At 44.6% G+C, this 20,161-nt stretch overlaps 1 protein-coding gene across 1 annotated transcript in view; it reads left to right on the forward strand.

Moving 5' to 3' along the window:
* ghra (growth hormone receptor a) overlaps positions 1-20,161 on the forward strand; it is a 284,488-nt gene that overhangs the window by 103,633 nt on the left and 160,694 nt on the right. The window contains exon 2 of the mRNA XM_084323533.1: positions 14,684-14,805. Coding sequence (XP_084179659.1) covers positions 14,688-14,805 — 118 coding nt within the window. The 5' untranslated portion in view covers positions 14,684-14,687. The remainder of the gene's footprint in view (positions 1-14,683; positions 14,806-20,161) is intronic.

Consider the following 20,161-nt stretch of genomic DNA (forward strand, 5'->3'; position numbering starts at 1 on the left):
CCTCTGTGGCAAGACACTCTTTAGTCACGGACGGTCTGTCTGACGCATAAACAGACAGGCAGGCAGACAGACAGACAGACAGACAGACAGACAGACAGGCAGACAGACAGACAGACAGACAGACATGCAGACAGGTAGACAGGCAGGCAGACAGGCAGGCAGACAGACATACAGCCAGGCAGGCAGGCAGAAAGATAGATAGGCAGACAGACAGGTAGACAGGCAGACAGGCAGGCAGACAGGTAGACAGGCAGGCAGACAGACAGACAGACAGACAGACAGGCAGGCAGACAGGCAGGCAGACAGACAGACAGACAGACAGACAGACAGACAGGCAGAAAGGCAGAAAGATAGATAGGCAGGCAGGCAGGCAGGCAGGCAGGCAGGCAGGCAGGCAGGCAGAAAGATAGATAGATAGATAGATAGATAGATAGATAGATAGATAGATAGATAGATAGATAGATAGATAGATAGATAGATAGATAGATAGATAGATAGATAGATAGATAGATAGATAGATAGATAGATAGATAGATAGATAGATAGATAGATAGATAGGCAGGCAGGCAGGCAGGCAGGCAGGCAGACAGGTAGACAGGCAGACAGGCAGGCAGACAGACAGACAGCCAGACAGACATACAGCCAGGCAGGAAGGCAGAAAGGCAGAAAGATAGTTTCAAGTTTCTTTAATAGTTGTCATACAGAAGTACAGAATACTTTTGTACAAAATGCTTCTTACTGTTGCGCTCCAGAGACTGTGCATGACAAGATAAGTATGAAATAAAAACATAGTAAAAATTAGAAGAAAAAAAAGAGGTCACAGTGTTCAGTTTAGACATATGTACAATGTTCGTAGACGTAGTTACCATACAATATACAATACTGTGCAGTGTACTAATATACAATACTATATAGTGCAAGGCATAAATGGACGAGGTGCAGTTTTGGTACAATTCACAGTAGGTGTACGAGTTGTAGTGCAAATCCTTTATCAATAAATATAAAGTGTAAGTGTGTTTGTGTGATCTAAAGTGTGGAGAGTGGGTGCTGCAGTGTGTTGTTTGTTTGAGTGAGTGTGTGTGTGCGTGTGGGTGTGTGTGCTGTGTGCATTTGATGGTTGTTGCATAGTGATTATTGTTCGTTTAGCGATTATTGTTCGTTTAGCAGCCTGATGGCCTGGGGATAGAAGCTCCTTCTGAGTCTTTCTGTGCTCGCCATAAGACTCCGGTATCGCTTGCCTGACGGCAGCAGTTCAAAGAGGCAGTTGTTCGGGTGGCTCGAGTCCTTAATAATTCTCTTAGCCTTCCCCTTGCACCGCTTGTTGTAAATGTTCTGGAGGGTGGGAAGCCCCCCTCTAATTGTGCGTTCGGCTGAACGTGTCACTCTTTGTAGTCTGCTACGGTCTTGTGCAGTGCTATTCCCAAACCAGGAGGTGATGTTGCCGGTCAGGATGCTCTCTATTGTACATGAGTAGAAGTTCCTAAGGATCTTCTGACTGACTTGGAACTTCCTTAGGCGCCTGAGGAAGTAGAGGCGTTGTCGTGCCTTCTTCACAACACTGTCAATGTGTGTGGTCCATGTCAAGTCCTCGGATATGTGGGCTCCGAGGTACTTGAAACTGTTCACTCTCTCAACTGGTGCCCCGTCGATGCTGAGGGGGCTGTAGTCCTTGACCCCCGACCTCCTGAAGTCCACAATCATCTCTTTTGTTTTGCTGACGTTCAGGGAGAGGCAGTTCTCCTGACACCACTGTGACAGGTTCTCTACCTCTTCCAGGTAGGCCCTTTCGTCGTTGGCAGAGATCAGGCCCACCACTACTGTGTCATCAGCAAATTTGATGATGGTGTTGTTGTTCCGCTGTGCTACGCAGTCATGTGTGTACAGGGAGTAGAGGAGGGGGCTCAGAACACAGCCCTGGGGGGCCCCTATGTTGAGCGTGATGGATGAGGAGGTGCAGTTGCCGGCTCTTACCACCTGGGGTCTGCCCGTCAGGAAGTCCAGGACCCACTGGCACAGGTCATAGTTCAAGCCCAGGTCCCTGAGCTTGGCTATGAGTTTGGAGGGGACTATGGTATTGAATGCTGAGCTGTAGTCGATGAACAGCATTCTCACATAGTTCCCCTTCCTCTTGTCCAGATGTGATGCTGCTGTGTGCAGCACATGGGCTATGGCGTCCTCCGTGGACCTGTTGGGGCGATATGCAAATTGCAGAGGGTCCAGGTTGATGGGGAGGGAGGAACAGATGTAGCCCTTCACTAGCTTCTCAAAGCACTTCATGGCTATGGAGGTGAGGGCTACAGGGCGGTAGTCGTTGAGGCAAGCGGGCGTAGATTTTTTGGGTACAGGGATGATGGTGGACTTCTTCAGACAGGTGGGGATGACGGCCTGTTCCAAGGACAGGTTGAAGATGTCAGTGAATACCGGGGCCAGTTGGTCGGCACAGACTTTTAGGACGCGGCCGGGGATGCCGTCCGGTCCTGCTGCCTTCCTGATATCCACTTTTTTAAAGATCCGTCTCACCTCATGCTCTGTTACCCTGAACACTGAGTCTCCATCAGCAGACCCCCCCCCCCCCATTGCCGTGGTTTGTAGGCTGGTGTTGTTATTCACAGCCTCAAACCTCGCATAGAAGGAGTTGAGATCATTTGCTAAGGAGATGTCACTGTTCAGTTTGAGGGGGGTTCCTTTGTAGTCTGTCATTGTTCTGAGGCCCTGCCACATGCCTCTAGAGTCAGCCTGTTCAAACTGAAGTTCAACTTTATCCCTGTAACGCCGTTTTGCCTCTATTACTGCTCTCCTGACGTTGTATCTTGCCATCTTGTGTTCTTCCATGTTGCCTGTCACCAGCCCGGTGTTGTATGCTGATGTGCGCACTTTCAGAGCCTCACGGACGGATTTGTCTACCCAGGGCTTTTGGTTTGGGTAGATATTAATTTTGGTGGTGGGGATTATTACTTCTACCTGAGTACAGACATAGTCAATCACCGTTTCGGTGTATTCGTTAATATTGGCTGTGTTATCACGGAGTACACTCCATTCTGTGCTTCCCAGCACTGCTTGGAGTGACTCTACTGACGTCACGGTCCAACGCTTAACCTCTCGCGAGACCACCGGCGTTCGCTTGAGACACTGTTTGTACTTAGGCAAAAGAAAAATTGCGGCGTGATCGCTTTTACCGAATGGACTAAGAGCCTGTGACTTGTACCCATTCTTAAATTGCGAGTAAACATGGTCTAATATGTTCTCGCCTCTGGTGGGACAGGTCACATGCTGATAGAAATTCGGCAGCACCTTTTTAAGACGCGCGCTGTTGAAATCCCCCAAGACCAAAATGGCCGCGTCAACGTTAGCTGCCTGGAGTTTGTTTACCTCGTCGTGAAGTTTTGAAAGTGCGACCTCAGTGTTCGCGTGTGGTGGAATGTACACTCCGATGAGGATGATGGACGTTAACTCTCTTGGGAGGAAGAAGGGTCGACATTTTATCGTGATAAACTCCAGGTCTGGGGAGCCGTGGTTAGACATTTCCTTTGTGTTGCCTAAATCGCACCACTCCTTGTTTATCATGAAGGCGATGCCGCCTCCTTTCTTCTTTAGTGACTCTAATGCCGTCCGGTCTTTTCGTAGAACGAAGAAGTGGTCTGCCGGTTCTATTGCATGATTCGGGACATCTGGACTCAGCCAAGTTTCTGTGAAACAGAGGACGTTACAATCCCGAATGTCCCTCTGGAATTGGATCCTTGCTCTGATGTCGTCCAATTTGTTTCCTATCGATTGCACATTGGCCAACAATATGCTGGGCAATGTGGTTCTGTGTCGTTTGGACCTCAGTCTGTTCCGGACCCCGGCTCTCTTTCCTCGTCTTCGCGGCGGCTTTTTGTATTGTCCGTGGCCGGCATAACAAAGGATCTCGTCGGGCCATTTCTGCTGTTCAGCGATCCGATCCAGAGAGCAATCCAAACGGTAAGTTTTTCTTAATCCAATGTCAATGATTGACTGACGGTCATACACATATAATGCACCAACAGTTGGTGCAAATAAAACTCCTAATACTATAAAAATTAACAAAATAAAGCACAGTCTCGTCGGAGCGATCAGAAAGGCAGCCATCACAGCAGCGCCAGTTTAGATAGGCAGGCAGGCAGGCAGGCAGGCAGGCAGGCAGGCAGGCAGGCAGGCAGGCAGGCAGGCAGAAAGATAGATAGATAGATAGATAGATAGATAGATAGATAGATAGATAGATAGATAGATAGATAGATAGATAGATAGATAGATAGATAGATAGATAGATAGATAGATAGATAGATAGATAGATAGATAGATAGATAGGCAGGCAGGCAGGCAGGCAGACAGGTAGACAGGCAGACAGGCAGGCAGACAGACAGACAGCCAGACAGACATACAGCCAGGCAGGAAGGCAGAAAGGCAGAAAGATAGATAGGCAGGCAGGCAGGCAGGCAGGCAGGCAGGCAGGCAGGCAGGCAGGCAGGCAGGCAGAAAGATAGATTGATAGATAGGCAGGCAGGCAGGCAGGCAGGCAGGCAGGCAGGCAGGCAGATAGATAGATAGATAGATAGATAGATAGATAGATAGATAGATAGATAGATAGATAGATAGATAGATAGATAGATAGATAGATAGATAGGCAGGCAGGCAGGCAGGCAGGCAGGCAGGCAGGCAGGCAGATAGATAGATAGATAGATAGATAGATAGATAGATAGATAGATAGATAGATAGATAGATAGATAGATAGATAGATAGATAGATAGATAGATAGATAGATAGATAGATAGATAGATAGATAGATAGATAGATAGATAGATAGATAGATAGATAGATAGATAGATAGATAGATAGATAGATAGGAAGGCAGGCAGGCAGGCAGATAGACAGGCAGGTAGACAGGCAGGCAGAAAGGCAGAAAGGCAGGCAGGCAGGCAGGCAGACAGAAAGATAGATAGATAGATAGATAGATAGGCAGGCAGGCAGGCAGGCAGAAAGATAGATAGATAGGCAGGCAGGCAGGCAGGCAGAAAGATAGATAGATAGATAGATAGATAGATAGATAGATAGATAGGCAGGCAGGCAGGCAGGCAGGCAGGAAGGCAGGCAGATAGATAGATAGATAGATAGATAGATAGATAGATAGATAGATAGATAGATAGATAGATAGATAGATAGATAGATATAGACAGACAGATATAGACAGACAGACAGACAGACAGACAGACATACAGACAGACAGACAGACAGACAGACAGACAGACAGACAGACAGACAGACAGACAGACAGACAGACAGACAGACAGACAGACAGACAGACAGGCAGACAGACAGACAGGCAGAAAGATAGATTCACACACCAATGTCTGGTGACATCTTTGCATCTAAAAATAGACACACGAAAAATAAATATCACAATAATTAGGGGTGGGACGATACATCGATCCAGATCGATATATCGATCTATTATCAATAATCAAATAGGATCGATGCGACGTAAAAAGATAGATTCATATTGCGATACTATTACTACTATTATTTTGAAAATCCCTTGTATCCGCTCGGCTCGGATCAACAGCACACAGCATTAGCGTCTAGAGCGTCACTAGAGCAAGGCTAGTGTGCCTATTCTGCAACCCAAAACATGTCCCTGCTGTTTTATTCCGCCACGGGTCAAATGCATCTAACCTGCTTTGCAATCCTCGCCATTCCATTATGCCCACATCGCGTTAAAGATAGAAAATAACGTTACGTTATCGTAAGCTAACCCAGAGCCATAGGCAGAGAGAAGTGGGGACTGGGAAGGAGGGTGCATTCTCGAAATAGCCCCACTAACAGGATCTGGCCGGTACTGCACCTTCGGATTCCCAATATGCCTTTTCCAGCCAAAATACAGCTCTGTTTATGTTTATTTGGATCCCCATTAGACACAGCAGTGCTGGGGCTATTCTTCCTGTCTTCTCTGTGACAGTGAATATGATATTAATATCGGAAAAAAAAGAAAAACGAACCAAAAACAGTGAACAGGAGGTCTATTTGTATTAAAAACAATAGATTGTTTTTCATTTAAATGTCTGTAAGAGCTCAAAAATAAAAATGTCAAATGATATTTCCATTGCCTTTTTTTTGTTGATTTAAATGTTACTGATTGTGTTAAATGGGCATATAATATCATCTCATATCGATCGCAGGCACCTGAATCGAATCAAATCATATCGTATCGTGGCAGACTTTGTGATATCGGAAAATATCGTATCGTTGTCCAAAGAATCGATATTGTATCGTATCGTGATGAAACTGGTGATTCCCACCCCTAACAATACAGAAAACTGCAATTACACAGCCTTAGTTACACAGACATACACAGACATACACAGACATACACAGACATACACAGACTTACACAGACATACACAGACTTACATAGACTTACACAGACGTACAGGTGCAGCTCGATAAATTAGAATATCGTGGAAAAGTTATTTTATTTCAGTAATTCAATTCAAAAAGCGAAACTCTCGTAGATTATAGATTCATTACACAAAGTGAAATATTTCAAGCCTTTATTTGTTTTAATTTGGATGATTATGTCTTACAGCTCATGAAAGCCCAAAATTCTGTATCACCAATAACATTTTTAAAATAGATGTATTTTTTTTTGTATATAGAAATGTCTGCCTTCTGAAAAGTATGTTCATGTATGTTCACTCAGTACTTGGTTGGGGCTCCTTTTGCACAAATGACTGCATCAATACAGCTAAATATATAGATTTTTCCACAATATTCTATTTTATTGAGCTGCACCTGTACACTCTACTCATTTTTAACACTTTAACACACTTTATATTTATTAGCAAAGAGATTTGCACTACAATTCATACCTCATTGCACCTTACCCTAAGTTGTACCTCATCCCATTCCTGCATTGTACCTCACTGTTTTTACTCTGTATTGTATATATATGTATATTGATTGACTGAACACTTTTTGTTTAATACGTACTCTTGACTTTGTCTATTTTATACTTTTTATCTATTTGATCTAGCACACTCAGGAGCTCATACAGAAAAAGAATTTCATGGAAAAGTATTCTGTATTTTTTACTATGACAACTATTAAAGAAACTTGAACTTGAACTTGAAACAGACTTACACAGACTGACAAGCAGAATGAACTGAAGAGAAGTCAGTTCATTCTGCTGCCATCTTGATAACAGCGACTAACAAGTCTATCAAGACCAACGAGACAAAACACCAAACCCCTATCTCTCTGAGCGGGGAGGCGTCCGTATCCAAGAATCTCTCACGATACACATCATCGTTTTCCCTTCATATCTGTAGTCACTGGTGAACACAGAATGGTTCATTAATTGGGTCAAAAAGGACCAAAGTGCATCATAGCAGCATGGGGGAGGGGGGAGGGGAGGTAGAATAGAATAGAATAGAATAGAATAGAATAGAATAGAATAGAATAGAAATACTTTAATTATCCCGAGGGAAATTTGACACTAAAAATCGCTCACATTAAACAGGTATGGGCAGGGTAATAGCAGCATGGGGGAGGGGAGGAACATGCCAACTTTTGGGGCAATTCGCTTATTTGCCATCTACCCTGGAGTTAGACAAGCAGGTACATACCCTTTTCTTCTCTGTGCATGCATTAGGCTTAGGGAACAGCCGCCCCGTTAGCCTAGCTTAGCGTCATTCACTGGAAGTAGGTGTGCCAGTGTAGCCTAGTTCCCAACAGTCACGAAATACACTCCAAATACAATACAAAACATTCCGGTAAACATGTTGTGACCTGTCTATTTACCATGTGGAGAAATAAAACATTTTAATTAGACATTTTCGTTTTCTAAGCAGATATATACTCAGAAAATGTTTCTGCAGAACCACTGCAGTTTTGGCGCCGTGATTTCACGCATCACCTCAAAAGCCCCGTAAACAGCACACACAGGTGCAGTATACACAAGGTACCCTAACTGGCATGGTATACGCCATACGTTATACGCTAAATCAGGGGTCAGCAACCTTTTTGACATGGAGTGCCCGTTTGAAATATAGTTGTAACTAGTGTGCCTCAACAATATTCCATGCATCGTAATTTTTTTCTTCTCATAATCAGGTATTTTTAATGATAATTTTTACATTATTACATCATTATTATTATTGTTATTATTAACAATATTATTATGATGGTTGTATCAACCCTAAATCTGAGTTGGGGGGGAATGCAATGCAGACAAACAGCTGCATACAGTGCGACCATTTCACTCACATTTGCCCATTCATTTTTGGACACATCACACCATCGGTGTGTGTACTGTACGTGTGCTGTCATAGCTCCACCTACAGGCCTAATGGAGAACACCAGGAGAACACCAGGATGTGAATGGAGGGTGAATGTGAGGTATATCGTGTAAATAAGTTTTGATTGATCGCAAGACTACACTGTAAAAAATTATATAATAATAACAAGTTACCAGAACTTAAAAATATTTAGTTCAGTTACTGTGCATTAAAGGGGTTATGCACTGCTATTCCTAGCACTATTTGGGCAACTTTACACACTTCCTGTGAGTCTATGTAACACATCTGTAATTTTTATTCCAAAAATAATCATTGTTTTATATTTCTAATCTTGTACTCAAAACCAGCATTTTTCAGCCTCATGAAAGCAGGCTATTATTGGCTTGGCTCCACCCATTCTGGCAGAATGCTTTGAGTGACAGCCACCCACCAAATAGCTCCGCCCATCTCCCCGTCAGAGATTAGGTTTCAGGTTACATACAAATATGGTATGTCATAAATATAGAGATGTAGCAGTACTGTCTATCTATATATATATAAAATGTTACCATGAATTGAAATTGGGGGACCCTGATGTAAACAAGACGAAAGTCTTTCTCTGGTCTCCATCATAGCAGTACTGAGCAGTACTGTAGCAATACAAATATGGTATGTCATAAATATAGAGATGTAGCAGTACTGTCTATCTATATATATGTTACCACTATTTGTAAAAGCCACAACCACGTTACCATATTTGTAATAATGTAAATCATTGTGTCGTTGTACATATTGTGTATACACCGTTAGAAGCTAACATAGCTTAGCTTGGTAGCTATTGTGCTAACAACATATCCCGACGTCCGGCTCGCTGGCCGGCATGCACACCCGACACAAAATGGTTATCTCCTCTCTGTACACCCCCGTCCCCACGGGTACCCTGCCGGGGAGCCCATGGACGCGACAACGGCGGCAGCCGTAGGGTGCTCGAGCCCGCCGTAACGCTAGTGGTACACAATAGCTATGAGCTAACTAACGCTACGGCCGCCGCTGTTGTCGCGTCCACAAGCTCCCCGGCAGGACACCCGCGAGAACGGGGGCACACAAGGAGGAGAGAACCACCCCAAATCGAGCACTCATGCCGGCCGACAAGCCGGACACCGCGGTTGTTGTTAGCACAATAGTAGCCCACTGTGATGCACCGAGTGGGCCACCATTGATCAACATGCAGCGATGTGTAGCTTGCATGATGCGTGTGCAGTGCTTTGCCACACAGGTCTGAGAAGAGGACCTGCACATGATAGCAACCGGGAGCGTCGCGGAGCATTCAGCCTGCTGGCTACCTAGATCCACTTCAACCAGCCGAGCGTCGGGAGCTCCAGCAGCTTGTCGATGTGCTAATAGCCTGGAGCCAGCTACCGTTAGCTTGCAGAGGCTATTAGCACACCGACAAGCTGTGTAGCCAGCAGGCTGAATGCTCCGCGACGCTGGTTGAAGTGGATATAGGTAGCCAGCAGGCTGAATGCTCAACGACGCTCCCGGTTGCTAACGCCGGCCCCGGCTGGTGCTAAGTAGCTAGCGATCGCTCCCGAGTCCCGAGAGCTAACGCCGGTCTGTCTGTCGAAGACCGAGGGAACCGCATCAGGCTTCAGCTGATTAGTGATCTTCTGGACAAACCTTCCACCCTGCAGGTAGCAAGAATGGAGGCGGGCATTACTAAAACCACAGAGCCAATCACATCACCGTGCGCTATAAACAGCGCCCTGTGACGTGCACCAGGTCGTCAAATCAACATGACCTGATTTACTAGAGGCAAAGAGGGGATGGGCTGTAGCTGAGGAATTCGCCAATATAGTATTTAGGCCCAAAAACACATTGATACGAACTCCTATTACTATAATACAATGCTAGAGACTGAAAAATGACATTTATAATGCATAGCACCTTTAAGGTTTTCAGTTTTCAATCCATAATAAGTTAACATTGTCATTGTTTTAAGAACACAAGTTGACTTGGTAATACTCACATTTTGAGTAAAAAAAAATGTGTTGATTAATCCCACTGTTCACAATGGTGACTGTTACGAAGGATCAGATTAAACCGAATATATATATTTATTGCTTGATATATATTGCATAGTATTTGTATATCGTCTGATATCCCTTGTGTATTCTTTGTACATATACACGGAATATCCCTTTTACCTAGTACAGACCATAATATTTCGTTCTCCTATTGGATAGCGATCCACTAGGCGCCACTGCCATACCCCCAAGGCAGGGTTCGAAATTAACGGGGGCTTGGGGCAAAATGCCCTCGAAAATTTACCAAATGCCCTCGAAAATCAGTTAAGGGGGGCAAAAAAAGCCCCCGACAGTTTACTAATTATATATATAATTATATATATGCTCTACAGTGCGAGCATTTCCCTCGTATTGCCCCTACTAATATGTGTGTGTGCAAACCGGAAAAATCATTTACTTGCAGTGTGCGAGACAGACGAGTGATTGTGAAGATTACAAAACAGCTCCGCTGTTAATAGTTCAGATTGAAACTGGACTGAAATTAAGTTTTTGGGTGGAATGTTTGTTCCAAGGAGGAGGGAGGCGGGGCCCGCTGCGTGTTACAGGCACTTGAGAGGTGCTGCGAACACAGAGAGAGCGCTCTGCTCTCATCAAGCATTACACTGCTATCTTAACGTTAGCAAGCTAAGCATCTGCATAGCGCGACCTGTGTAACGTTAAGTAACTTGTGTTCGGCAGGGAAAGACCATTCCATTTGTAACACAACTCCAAAAGAATAACATCCAAATCCGATCCCGATGCGCATTTCCTTCATTCCACAGCGCTGAGCGCGCAACGTATTTCATTGATCGATCTGGCCAGAGCCTATACTCACAAACGTTGCGTGTGTGGGGTTTTTCATCAATTTGAAACAAGCCTCTTGACTGTTGGAATTAGGGATGTTAAAAATAAAATATCTAATAATATTATTCAATATTAGACATTCATTGATCCAGAGGCAACCGGTTATTATATCAAGACAACAACACAACTTGCCCTCACTCAGGGACAATAATATTTAATCTATTTAGATAGAGTATGTATGTATTATTTACAGATAATTGAAGGTACCTCAAAACATGAAACCAAGCCATGATGTCACACATCGTGTGCGTGTGTGTGTTACTTGAACAATTGTCACTGTGCTCCTAAATTTCTGTGTGCTCCTAAATTTGTATTTAGATTTTATTTATTAACATTTTATTTAGGAGCACATGTGTAGAGCCATATGAAATCCGCGTTCACGGAATCGCGGACGGAATCGCGGAATTAACCAATAAAAATGGAATCAACTGCAAAACGTGGAATATTGCAGAATTTGGCCTAATCTGGACTGAAATTTCGTTTTTGGGTGGAACGTTTGGTGCACACGCGACCGGGGAGGCGGGGACGCTATAGCGCGTTACACACAACACAGCGGTGCTCAAGCGTCTTGCTGCTTCAGTGTTAACATCGTCAAGAAGCTAAACAATTCCACAATAAGCCCTCAATTCAGAGCAGAACAGTATCCTAATGACTTTTATGCCTCCGGTGATAAGGTGTTTTGCTAATTCTGTCAACGTTCCGTGGACTGGACCCGCAAAAACACTTGCGACACTATTGTGATTAAATAGCTATAACGTTAGGACGTTTAGCTTCTAGCTAAATCTATTTGTTTAATGCAAACGATTGTCATTATACACTGCCCTTTATAAACTAAATACACTTAAATAGCTATAGGACTATCTATGGAAATGATAGCTTCTAGAAGTTCTAGCTAAATCTGGTGCACCCATCCATTTGTACACTGCCCTTTATAATCTAAATAAACTTAAATACGTTACAGTACATAGGACTATAGATGGAAATGATAGCTTCTTGCTAAATCTAGTGCACCCATCCATTTGTTTAATGCAAACAATTGCCATTATACACTGTCCTTTATAAACGAAATAAACGAAACTAAAGGTGCCTAAATTATGCATTACTATATTTCATCACAATATAATAGATATAGCTAGGTTACTGACATTGTCATTGTGATAATGTCAGTAGTAGCTAGCTGTATCTATTGTTTACACTTGAAATATGTATTTTTATTGTCACAATATTAATTGAAAAATATTGTGTAAAATTGAACTGTATTTCTGAGTTGCAGCACTTAAAAACATTAAATGGACTGTTATATCTTATTCAATTGTGGACATTTATTCATTCCCACTTATTAGACACTATTTCTGATGGTAAAATGAGCATAAAAGGCAAAATACAGAATTCAGAAATATTAAAACGGAAAAAATGGAATTTGGGAAAAAATAAAATGGAATTTGGAAAATAATAAAACGGATTTCATATGGCTCTACACATGTGCTCCTTGGGAAAAAGGTTAGCGTAGAGCCCTATATATGGAGACATTAACATTACGTTATCAAACATAGGGACGAAGACTGTAAAAAAAAGTGTCAAGAATGTTTTATAATCTTTATGTTAATTTTCATTATAAAAATGTTGTGCCCCCGAAATAAAATAAAACGCCCCCGAAAAGCAATTAAGGGGGGCAAAAAAAGCCCTTGAAAAAAAATGTTAATTTCTAACCCTGCCCCAAGGTCTAGTTCAAAGTCACCGCCAAGGCTTGCCTGGACATGCCCGGTTCTGCGCAAGAATACGAGACAGGAATAAGGCTGGTACTAGATTATTCACCGTACGTATAAATACGTCGCAGGTGGATACAGCAGCACTTAGCCTTAAGTCAAGTTAACCTAGAAACGTGTTACCCAAAAACGTTAAAGCCTTCATCACGAGTCAACGACCAAGTGAAGTGAGCAACAGTGCGTCTAAATAGAGCACTTATAACCGCGTGCGAATAGGACAGTAAAGGTGTCAGAGCTTAGTAGAATAACGTCAAGTTCGACCTAGTTAATGTGAAGTACCGCGCACCGGAGAATCTACCCCGGTGAATGCAGAGCCCTTTTCCGGCTGGATTATTATTATATTGCTTTGGTCCTGTGGCTGTTGGAGCGGAGGAGAATCGTCTACACCCACTACTGTGTGGGATTTACCCGTGAGGAACATCACTCGAGCCCGTCTCTGGGAGAGGCTGGCCGGCTTTCACCTATGCTGCACGCATACTTGGATTACAGCTGCTGCTTTTGTCTGCCGATCAAGGGAGTAATGTACCGTCTCCCGTAGCTGGAGCTTATTGATTCCCCGTTGATCCAGAGTTTGCATTCAAACATTTCCTCCCCCTGCTGGCCTACAACCGGAGGGACCCTACTAGTATCTCCCGCTGCCCTACTAGTGTACCATAGATATAATTCCTATTGATACAGGTGGTATTTATTATCTCCTGCGTACTATTCTAATGGACTTACGCTCTTGACTTACTCACGCACATTCTTCGCCTTACAAGCGCGACTCTAAGTAAAGTAATGTAATTTACTATTATTGCTGCTAATAAATATTATTCTAACCAAGATTTGTGTGGAACCGTGTCATTGTGGAGGTGTTCATATCATATACCTGTGTACTGTATGGCCAGTAGTAATGTACATAAGACAGTAGTGGTTTAATGATACCATACTTATTAATACAGTCAGGGAATTGTACCCCTCAGTTACAGTGACCGTAATAATGTTTTTGTTATAAGGCTCTGCAAATGTTACTGAATGATGTAGCAATGTATTTCCAGCTAAATTGAAATAATAAACAAATAAAGGGTCTCAATTAAATATGTGGTAGTAAAAAGAACCTGTGGGAGGATTTCAACAAGATAAATGCGACAACAGTGCAAAATATTTCACTATAATATATATAAAAAAAGAACGTATAATATATATATTTTTTTTTAATGCTGCCCCCTGTGCATATGAAAATGCCCCTGCGTGCCTATGCAGGCACGCGTGCCTAGGGTTGCCTACCCCTGCCCTAGTTGAACCTCAGCCTCCACCTCTGGGAAAGCCCTGAACGGCCCTACAACATTCAAAAAGCTTGATACTTCCCATGGCAGCATAGGCGACATACACAAACACATACAAGGAATACAGAGCTGGACGGATACTCCCTCGCTCTCATGTCTCCTGCGTTCGAGGCGCGGAACCCCCAGCCCGGTAGTAAGGTCATTAATTACGTCCCGTGTTGCGTTTCACATAGGCCAGCTGGAAATAAATTATGGCTACAGTTTATGCTGGCAGGGCAGAGAGCAAGGGGGCGGGGGGGTGTAGAGAAGTGAGAGAGAGAGAGAGAGAGAGAGAGAGAGAGAGATGGGGGAAGGCGCGGTGGGTCAGGTGGAGATGTTGCTCAGTGTCATCATGGAATGTAAGCTGATGATAATCTTCTTCTCTCCTCTTCCTCCAGTGTCATGGCTCCCTCTTCCTCCCCCTCGGTCCCCCTCCTCCTCCTCCTCTTCCTCTCCCTGCGCTGGCACTGCGCTTCGGGAGCCGTGTTGCTTAGGGATCGAAGCCCGGATACATCAACAGGTAGGTCTCCGTGTGCGTGTGGGTGTGGGTGTGTGTGGGTGTGGGTGTGGGTGTGTGGTCATGTGCACGATTGTTTGTTTATTTGTTTGATTATGTGTTGTTTGTACGTCTCGATATGATTTGAGAATCATCAAACATCACGCGCACCTCGTCTGCCTTTTATCAGTGAAACATGAACACGCCGCAGTATTGGATGCAAAATCTTGTTGACTGAACGTTATGTCATCAGTTGCAAAATGAGAAGGGAGACACTGTAAACAATTGCCTCAACGTCTCTCTTTTCAAATAATCTTGAGCCATTCTTTTTTTAGTTGAACTAAACAGGAGTGTGAATCTGAAGTTTACCCCTGTTAGTTATCATAATAATCCTAATCCTTGTTAGTTATCATAATAATCTTAATCCTAGTTAGTTAGTATAATCATCCTAATCCTAGTTATTTATCATAATGAGTTTAATCCTAGTTAGTTATCATAATAATCCTAATCCTAGTTATTTATCATAATAATCCTAATCCTAGTTAGTTAGCATATTACTTGATTATTATTATTTAACTATTAAATGGACTGAATTTATATAGCGCTTTTATCCAAAGTGCTTTACAATTTACATTCACTCATTCACTCACACATTCTCACACCGACGGCGGAGGCGACCATGCAAGGTGCCGACCTGCTCATCGGGAGCAGTTAGGGGGTTAAGTGTCTTGCTCAAGGACACTTTGACACGCTGTAGGGAGGAGCAGGACTCGCACCGGGAACCTTCTGATTACCAGACGACCAGCTCTACCATAGTTAATTCAACTAAAAAAGCCATTGCTACTTAAAAAAAGATTGTTTTGAAATATTGTTTTGAAATATTGTAAGTTGAGACGACTCAAAAGGGGAATGTGACCCATTTTAAGAATCCACACATGTTCTTCCTGTGCCCCAGGACAGTTCAGTCAGTATGTTCTTCCTGTGCCCCAGGACAGTTCAGTCAGTATGTTCTTCCTGTGCCCCAGGACAGTTCAGTCAGTATATTCTTCCTGTGCCCCAGGACAGTTCAGTCAGTATGGTCTTCCTGTGCCCCAGGACAGTTCAGTCAGTATGTTCTTCCTGTGCCCCAGGACAGTTCAGTCAGTATGTTCTTCCTGTGCTCCAGGACAGTTCAGTCAGTATGTTCTTCCTGTGTCCCAGGACAGTTCAGTCAGTATGTTCTTCCTGTGTCCCAGGACAGTTCAGTCAGTATGTTCTTCCTGTGCCCCAGGACAGTTCAGTCAGTATGTTCTTCCTGTGTCCCAGGACAGTTCAGTCAGTATGTTCTTCCTGTGTCCCAGGACAGTTCAGTCAGTATGTTCTTCCTGTGCCCCAGGACAGTTCAGTCAGCATGTTCTTCCTGTGCTCCAGGACAGTTCAGTCAGCATGTTCTTCCTGTGCTCCAGGACAGTTCAGTCAGCATGTTCTTCCTGTGCTCCACGACAGTTCAGTCAGTATGTTCTTCCTGTGTCTCAGGACAGTCAGTATGTTCTTCCTGTGCCCCAGGACAGTCAGTATGTTCTTCCTGTGCCCCAGGACAGTCAGTATGTTCTTCCTGTGCCCCAGGACAGTTCAGTCAGTATGTTCTTCCTGTGTCCCAGGACAGTCAGTATGTTCTCCCTGTGCCCCAGGACAGTCGGTATGTTCTTCCTGTGTCTCAGGACAGTCAGTATGTTCTTCCTGTGTCCCAGGACAGTTCAGTCAGTATGTTCTTCCTGTGCCCCAGGACAGTTCAGTCAGCATGTTCTTCCTGTGCTCCAGGACAGTTCAGTCAGCATGTTCTTCCTGTGCTCCAGGACAGTTCAGTCAGCATGTTCTTCCTGTGCTCCACGACAGTTCAGTCAGTATGTTCTTCCTGTGTCTCAGGACAGTCAGTATGTTCTTCCTGTGCCCCAGGACAGTCAGTATGTTCTTCCTGTGCCCCAGGACAGTCAGTATGTTCTTCCTGTGCCCCAGGACAGTTCAGTCAGTATGTTCTTCCTGTGTCCCAGGACAGTCAGTATGTTCTCCCTGTGCCCCAGGACAGTCGGTATGTTCTTCCTGTGTCTCAGGACAGTCAGTATGTTCTTCCTGTGTCCCAGGACAGTCAGTATGTTCTTCCTGTGTCTCAGGACAGTCAGTATGTGTGACACACACAGCTAGAAACCACTTTGATGATATTTTCCTCCACAGTGTATTTTCACAGTGTATTTGCTCAGATACACGTGGAAAGGTCGACATTGTTGAGAAAACGCCACCTTTTCCAGGTTTAGCCTAATCTAACAGGCCGCCGGTCGATCCAGCGATGGGGAAGATAGTAAATAGATCTGTCAAAGTCCAGGGACACGGGACAAGACGCGGGCGGGGCCAGCTAGCCCTTCTCACTCACATCTGATTCCTGACGTCTCCCAGGACAGTGCAGTCAGTATGTTCTTCCTGTGTCCCAGGACAGTTCAGTCAGCATGTTCTTCCTGTGCCCCAGGACAGTTCAGTCAGTATGTTCTTCCTGTGCTCCACGACAGTTCAGTCAGTATGTTCTTCCTGTGTCTCAGGACAGTCAGTATGTTCTTCCTGTGCCCCAGGACAGTCAGTATGTTCTTCCTGTGCCCCAGGACAGTCAGTATGTTCTTCCTGTGCCCCAGGACAGTTCAGTCAGTATGTTCTTCCTGTGTCCCAGGACAGTCAGTATGTTCTCCCTGTGCCCCAGGACAGTCGGTATGTTCTTCCTGTGTCTCAGGACAGTCAGTATGTTCTTCCTGTGTCCCAGGACAGTTCAGTCAGTATGTTCTTCCTGTGCCCCAGGACAGTTCAGTCAGTATGTTCTTCCTGTGCCCCAGGACAGTTCAGTCAGTATGTTCTTCCTGTGTCCCAGGACAGTTCAGTCAGTATGTTCTTCCTGTGCTCCAGGACAGTTCAGTCAGTATGTTCTTCCTGTGCCCCAGGACAGTTCAGTCAGTATGTTCTTCCTGTGCTCCAGGACAGTTCAGTCAGTATGTTCTTCCTGTGCCCCAGGACAGTCAGTATGTTCTTCCTGTGCCCCAGGACAGTCAGTATGTTCTTCCTGTGCCCCAGGACAGTCAGTATGTTCGTCCTGTGCCCCAGGACAGTCAGTATGTTCTTCCTGTGCCCCAGGACAGTCAGTATGTTCTTCCTGTGCCCCAGGACAGTTCAGTCAGTATGTTCTTCCTGTGTCCCAGGACAGTCAGTATGTTCTTCCTGTGCCCCAGGACAGTTCAGTCAGTATGTTCTTCCTGTGTCCCAGGACAGTCAGTATGTTCTTCCTGTGCCCCAGGACAGTTCAGTCAGTATGTTCTTCCTGTGTCTCAGGACAGTCAGTATGTTCTTCCTGTGTCCCAGGACAGTCGGTATGTTCTTCCTGTGTCTCAGGACAATCAGTATGTTCTTCCTGTGTCCCAGGACAGTCAGTATGTTATTCCTGTGTCTCAGGACAGTCAGTATGTGTGACACACACAGCTAGAAACCACTTTGATGATATTTTCCTCCACAGTGTATTTTCACAGTGTATTTGCTCAGATACACGTGGAAAGGTCAACATTGTTGAGAAAACGCCACCTTTTCCAGGTTTAGCCTAATCTAACAGGCCGCCGGTCGATGCAGCGATGGGGAAGATAGTAAATAGATCTGTCAAAGTCCAGGGACACGGGACAAGACGCGGGCGGGGCCAGCTAGCCCTGCTCACTCACATCCTGACGTCTCCCAGGACAGTTCAGTCAGTATTAGGGGTGGGACAATACATCGATCCAGATCGATATATCGATCTATTATCAATTATCAAATAGGATCGATGCAACGTAAAAAGACCGATTCATATTGCGATACTCTTATTTTGAAAATCCCCTTGTGAGCATATCCGCCCGGCTGGCTGCAACAACAACAGTAGCTCAGCGCAGCTCAGTGCGTGTAGACGTTAGACAACATTGCTTCAGAGTCCGCCTATTTTGCCCGAAATAAGTGCCTGTTTTTTTCCCCCCACAAGGGGTCAAATGCAGGGAGCGAAATGAAAGCCAGCCAAGCGCCATTTGCGGGCAGATTTTACGTTTGGCGGGTGGGACTGAGAGGTCTGTCCGCCATGTGGCGGCCAACGAAATAGTCATGTGAAAACCGATCGAATAACATGATCCAATTCTTAGCGGAGTTCTCACTCGCTGTCTCAAGCACACAGACATGCAACTCGCTGCTCCTCCCTCCTCCAGCCCCTCCCAACCCCATGTAAACAGAAAGGCTAGAGTCGAGCCGGGCAGTCTGCTGACTGCTCTAACGTTAGCTACCGTTACAAAATGACCCAGTCAACTATTCACTTTTAGTTTAATACTGAGGCATTGTCCGTTATCTAGCCGGCTAGCTACTGATAGCTCCCGATATCAACAAATGCTCCAGTAAGTCTAGTAGTGCATAACACCTCCGTTGGATAGGTAGCTACCTAGTACACGTTAGCTCCAGTAGGGTCCAGCTGCAGCGCCGGAGAATCCTTGCTGGAGCTGGAGGCTACTCGAGTATACACACAGACAGTGGAGCTGTTTGCAGATAGCGAGCATTTTGACTTGTTGCGTGGTGGCGATAACGTTAGCTACCGTTAGAAAATGACCCAGTCAACTATTCACTTAGTTTAATACATGAGGCATTGTGTAACGTTATCCAGCCGGCTAGCTACGGATAGCTCCCGACATCAACAAATGCTCCAGCAATAGTCCAGTGCATAATACCTCCGTTGGCTAGGTAGCTCACTAGTCACTACGAAATGTCGCAGTAAACTAAATAGTTCACTGAGGCGTTGTCCCAACGCCATCCAGCAGTAGCTACAGAAAGCTCCTGACATCAATGTCCTACAACAACATGCGTATTCGAGTCCCTGGCTTACATCGCTGCTGAATAGGGTCCAGCTGTAGCTCAGGAGAATCCTTTTGCATGCTGAATGTAGCGTTTAGGGTCCAGCTGCAGCGCCGGAGAATCCTTGCTGGAGCTGGAGGCCACTCGAGTATACACACAGACAGTGGAGCTGTTTGCAGACAGCGAGGTGGCGATGTCTCGCAGATAACACAATCACAAGTATGATTATATAATATATATATTTTATTAAAAAAATATATTTTATATAAAATAATAATAATATTTTTTTTATCAAAAAAAAGTTGGCAGGTAAGAAATATGCTTGGCGGGTAGATTCTTCCCATCTACCCGCCACTGGCCGGTGAGTCAAAAAGTTAATTTCGCTCCCTGGTCAAATGCATCTAACATGCTTTCCATCCTCGCCATTCCTTTATGCCCATGTCGCGTTAAATACCGAAATTAACGTTGCGTTAGCGTGAGCTAACTAAGCTAAGCTGATAGAGAGAGCAGCAGA

The sequence above is a fragment of the Notolepis coatsorum genome (genome assembly GCF_963971535.1).
Source record: "Notolepis coatsorum genome assembly, chromosome: 10".
Lineage (NCBI taxonomy): Eukaryota > Metazoa > Chordata > Actinopteri > Aulopiformes > Paralepididae > Notolepis > Notolepis coatsorum.